This window comes from Bactrocera latifrons, unplaced genomic scaffold (assembly GCF_001853355.1).
Source record: "Bactrocera latifrons isolate USDA-ARS-PBARC rearing strain unplaced genomic scaffold, ASM185335v1 scaffold_114, whole genome shotgun sequence".
Taxonomy (NCBI): Eukaryota; Metazoa; Arthropoda; class Insecta; order Diptera; family Tephritidae; genus Bactrocera; species Bactrocera latifrons.
In genome coordinates this window covers 409,778-415,587 of record NW_017534564.1, presented here as the reverse complement: position 1 = coordinate 415,587, position 5,810 = coordinate 409,778, and the positions used below count along the sequence as shown (strand labels likewise).

Below are 5,810 nucleotides of genomic sequence, written 5' to 3'. Positions count from 1 at the left end.
AATTAATAATCATTTTATATATTTCTTATACAATCTTATATGTACATCCAAAGGGTTTACCTGCTTCGGAGGTCATATTGCCAGTACAGAATTTTTAGTAAAACACAATATTTTTAGCACTTATATTCCTTGCTGTGTTTGTCAAAAAAATACATTCAAGAACTCAATGAAAATGTTTCAAATAGCTTAGTTTAGTAATATTTATATAAAGCAACCGAAGACTTTGTTATTTTAAAAATATCGAAATTTGAAGAAGACAGACAGGTCGAATATTTTTATCTCAAAAATACATAAAAATTCATAAAACTTCTTGAAAACAGCCCCTGTAATGGTGCATATCAGTATTAATATTGCTATAAAAAGTGCACCCACAAAAAAGGGTTGACTGCATTAACAAATCTGAGGTTTAAACAGAAACAATTATGCACTGAACACTGTTAGCACATGTTTGACTAATACATATATTTTAATTTTTTGTCCATTATTGTATTCCAGATACAAAGTAATTGCTGAAAATATGTGCTTGCCAGTACATTTGCAAATGAAAATTTAAAAAACACTTTAACGAACGAAAAAAATTAATTTATAATTAATTTGCAGTTTTAAAACTAATTGGTGCAGGTATAATTAAAACAAAGCAATTGTAATATTTACCATATTTGGCAAATATTTAACTGAAAAATTTGTGAAAATATTTCTTCATAACAATTAGGCCATTGAAAAATTATGGCACCAATTAAACGATGCTATCGATGTCATAAAATATACCGTAAGCAATGGCGTATACGTCACATATTTAAGGATGTTGCACTGGCGTTTGAGTAACTTAATACATATGGTTTGTGTTCCCGTGCAAGCACATGGATGCATATATGCATAACAGTCCAAAAACATAATGATATATCAATTCTAAAACTTAGAACTATTTTAATAAAATACGCTGTTTAAATCTTCAAATTAATTAACTTTAATTTTATGACTTTTTTTCTAAAAATTTGCCACTTTTTCCAAAAGTTATCAAATGATAGCTGGAAACTAACTAAAAAATTACATGAAAGCTTGACATAATTTCTGCCATCTTTTACTATCATACAATGAAAGAGTAGATAAACAAATATATTCTCTAAAGCTAAAGTGGATACTTTTTATAAGCAAAATATATATATTAGGATGAACCCCATTGGAAAGGAAAGATAAAATTACAAAAATAAAAATAAAATTAATTTAGGGGCGATCTGTGCTCAAGAAGATGACAGGTTAAGGTTTAAGGTTAAAGTTAAAAATACTTAAAAATAAAGAAAAAAATTCAACTGGAAAATGTGTTAAGGCTTTACCATGAATTTGATGTCATAAAAAATGTACAACTACGAGTATACCGCTGTGAGCAAAACATAGTAAGACTTTTTTATTAAAATTATGCGCGAAAACCAATTTGTCGAAATATTTTTTCCAGTCTGTGTGCCAAATGTCAAATCATAATGATCATAAATGTTTAGTATACGCTTGCCTTTCTGAAGTACGTTAACGATAAGTGAAATTATTCAACCGAGAAGTTCCATATTTGTATGCGGAATCAAATTTCTGGTGCCGAAACATTCAGAATGTTAAAAAGGACCTTTGGTGATAATTGTTTGTCGCGAGCGAGTGTTTTTAATCGATACAAATTATCCAAAGAGGGACGAGAATGCGTTGACGACGAACAACATCCACGAATCGAATATCGTGGCAAAGGTGAACGGAAGCCGAGAAAACCTCGCCAAAGCAGGTCAAATATCAACCAAACGAACGACCGATCAACATTCAACAATGAATACTATTTGAGTGCTATGTCGTTTGCGCGAACCTGTTCTTAAAAATAAAAAAGACCGAGATGATGGGCCAAAATCTTTTGGTTTTTGTACCACAGTAATGCACTGTTGCATACTGCTTTGATCCTTCGTGAGTTTTTTGCCACATTTTTAACCAATATCGTTGAAACTTTTGAAAAAACTAATTTAAGCTCGGCCATTGCAACGCCATTTCCGATGACCCTTCATAAAAAAGATGCACCTGATTTAGTAAAATAACTCCTTACAGGATCACCAAAAGTGAAAAATTCGTGTTTTAGTTAGAACCTTGACTTAGCACTTGAATGAAGGGAAACACGTGAAAGTTAATTTTTGGCAGAGATTTTTGTAAAAAAATTACAACAAGAACTGTTACAAAAAGAACTGTGTAAAATTTCATGAAAATCGGTTAAGTAGTTCTCGGGAAGTCTTGCCAACCGACTTCAAAAACAGATCAGCAATTAGCTAAGGTAGCCTTGAGCGCAGATGTTCTCAAAGCTGTATCTTCGAAAATATTAGTCAGATCAACTTGAAAGTTTAGGACAAAATTGTAGAGGTGTTTTACAATTTTATAAGATTTTTTGAAGCCCGTAAACCCATGTAAATCCTTAAGAAAATTAAAACTATGAACAAATTCTTACTAATTTTTTGCTCATAGTAATACAACAAAATATGCAAACCCACAATTTACATTTCAAAAACCAATTATTTAATTACGCCTCTTCAGCAGAAAATTCAAATTATGCAAACGATAAAATATTAAGTAGACATAAAGCTGAAATGCAGAAAGGCAAATGATATTTGCTTGGTATTTGCAAGATTTATGACATATTTGCAAAGGATACACTTAAGGAATCTGCATGGCACAAAAGCTGACAGCAGCAGCACAAAAGCCAAACGCAATGCAAGCCAACATAAATTGCCTTCACATAAACATAAATATTATCTGTGTGTGGTGATGTGTTATGCGTATCAAATCAAGTATCTTGTTGTGTTTGAGAAAGCTGATGAAAAGGATACCACTTACTATACACACACACATACACACACAGCTACATGCAGTGGTCTCTTTAAATCCACAACACAATTCGCAATTGTTGTCATAATGCCATATTCTCCTAATCCCATTTAATTTTATTCTCACACATTTCATTTCATCTCACTCTCACTTAATTTTCTATAAATTTTACATTTTATTTCACTTTCCTTATTTACATATTTGCATAAAACTGTTTGGTTTGTCTGGATGTGTGCAGTTGCTTTCACTTTTCGTCATCACTGTGATGTTGTTTGCGCTCTCCGCCGGATATCCTTCCAAGGAAAAATTAAAGTAAGTGTATTAGCTGAAATGTATTGTAAGTATGTAGTTGTACAAGGTAAGTATGCGAAATGTTCATGAATATAAATATACAAGTATGTTTATAAATAGCTAACACATTTATAATAATAATAATAATAAGTGTCCCGGTAGCAAATTGTGAAAGAAAGAGTAATAAAAAAATGGATCTATACGGAACCACTACTAGCCCATATATATGAAATTGCTGGTCGGTTGAGAAGGGTGTGAATTTCGAGAGTGAATATGCTTTTGCATTTAGATAAAAAATAAATATTTTAATCAAATACTGGCCAATCCCATGTTAAAAACCACATATAAAATGCAGTCCGCCACTTCTGTAAAGACTTTCTTTTTAGCCAATACCACGGACCAATAAAATATTCGCTGGTTATCATTAAGGTACCTCCTATACTATTACAAATCGTGAAGTTAGTAACTTGGGGCTAGCTCAAGTTTTGTCCGATTTTATCCATTTAAGGCACAAAGATACACTGTTAGTAAAACGTGTTCTCTCATTTTCATTGAGATAACTCACATGTTGGCCGATATATGCGGTATAAAGTCACCCGGAAGATCGAAAATCCTTGTATTAGGTATAATCGTTGTATTAGGTAAGAAAAGTGTTGACTCGATTCAACTCTTTTTTGAAACACATACACACCAGGATTATCGTTAAATTGCAGTTGTACTTATACCTCTTGCATTGGCCGTTATTTTCTTTAAAAAGTGAACTATAAGTACTAAGTCCAAATCTTCGGGACCTATCGGCTAAAATTCTTACAATACAAGGCTTGTCCGGAAAGTAATAAGATTAATTTTCTTCCGCCGCGACTGTCTTCTAAGCGTGCGTGTACCGACTGGATTCGGTAGAGGGAGTTACTAGTTAACGAACGAGCGACTGGTCAGTTATCTCCGAGCACCCGGAGAATCACGACCAACATTTTCGCGCGACGTGTTTTCGTGAGTGGTGCAAGCCTTAAATACAGAGGTAGAGATTAAATTCTGTGTGAAACTCGATAAGTCTGCAACCGAGACGTTTGATATGATCAAGCAGACTTACTCAGATGTTGCTTTAGCTAGAAGTGGTGTGCTTCGGTGGCATCAGGCCTTTTTGGAGGGAGAGGTCGCTGATGAAGAGCGTGCTGGGAGACCTGCCACTTCGACAAACACCGCCAATATGACTTGTATGCCCAAAGTTTTGAACTCAGATCGTCGACTAATTGTTCGTTTAATTGCCTAAATGTTAAAGTTATCAAAATATAAAATCTTTAAATCGACTCAGTCCTATTACTTTCCGGACAAACCCTGTACAAGTTATACCGAATCAACTGGGATTAAGCTAAAAATTGTAGAATTATTAAAGCTTACTTTTTTGGCAGAACCTTTGCGTATTCCTTAGGAAATTATGAAATGGACTCCATACATTCGAAATTATCAATAGTTCGACGTTCCCGATTTTTCAAAGGTACCTTTGTGAATTTTCAAGCAGAAAATCTTTAACTTTGTTTTCACCAAAGCTATAATACCTTTCAGAAATACAAAGGTTTCATTACAAGAACTTGGATCGTTCAGAATCTTTAGGAAATAATTCTTGCCAAGTTTCGTGAAGATATCACTTCAAATTAAAAAATTTTTCAAACAAGCTCTTGATTCCGATCGATCATTTTGTATGGCAGGTATATGATATAGTGGTCCGACATTGGCCTTTCCGATTGGAGCAGCTGCTTGATGAGAAAAGCACAAGTGAAATATTTGAAATCGATATCTCAGAAACTGAGGGACTATTTCGCATATTTAGAGAGACACCACTAAACTAACGCAGCTCGTCACGCTTATCTCTGACGTTTCGTTTTGGGTATTACATTTAGAATGTCGAAACTTAATACTAAAATTAATCATGACTGAGGATTCAACCACATGACAATCGATTTTTCATACATCTCTGAATTTCTTATCGGGTATTTGTTATTTATTATTCTAATTATAAAGATTGTTTTAGCATACACTTTTATATACGCGTATATTTATATATGTATGTGCTTTTGCTATACTATATTTATTTGCCGCCATAGCCAAGTCGAAAAATGTAAATATTTATATTCAAGCAGACGTTTTTAGATTTTTTTCTGCACTGCCGTCACTCTCAACGCTCCTTTCCATTTTTCTTTTCTCTCTATAGGATTCGCATACATGTGCCCGTGAAGCATCACACACACGTACACACCAAAACCGTCATAAAGAAAGTACCGCTGCCAATACCGGTGCCGGTAAAAGAACATGAACCCGTCAAAGAGCATCATCACCATCATTATGAGAAGGAGGCGGAGGCGGAGGAGGACTTTGAAGGTTATGATTATCCGAAGAAAAAGCGACAAGTGCGGCATCCTTTCGTTTGAGAATGAAGTGAGGATTATGCAGAAGGAGCAAAGAAAGGCGACAAAGCAAGAGGAGACAAGAAGGATAAACTTAAAGGAATAGCTTACGTTGAAGATAGCGTAGCAGAAATATATACAGCGTTAAGGCAGGGGTCAAATATGGTCCACAAATAATCATCGAATCCCAAAACAAATAACTTGTACTCATATGCTGAATTTTGTATAAACTGACATTTGAAATCTAAATTGTAAATTTGTTGCACTCGCATA

General features: G+C 34.0%; 1 protein-coding gene across 1 annotated transcript in view; it reads left to right on the top strand.

Annotated features, from left to right (window-relative positions):
• LOC108975537 overlaps positions 1-5,561 on the top strand; it is an 8,361-nt gene extending 2,800 nt beyond the window's left edge. The window contains exons 2-3 of the mRNA XM_018944092.1: positions 3,083-3,156; positions 5,345-5,561. Coding sequence (XP_018799637.1) covers positions 3,083-3,156; positions 5,345-5,561 — 291 coding nt within the window. The remainder of the gene's footprint in view (positions 1-3,082; positions 3,157-5,344) is intronic.
• The last annotated feature ends 249 nt before the right edge of the window (positions 5,562-5,810 follow it).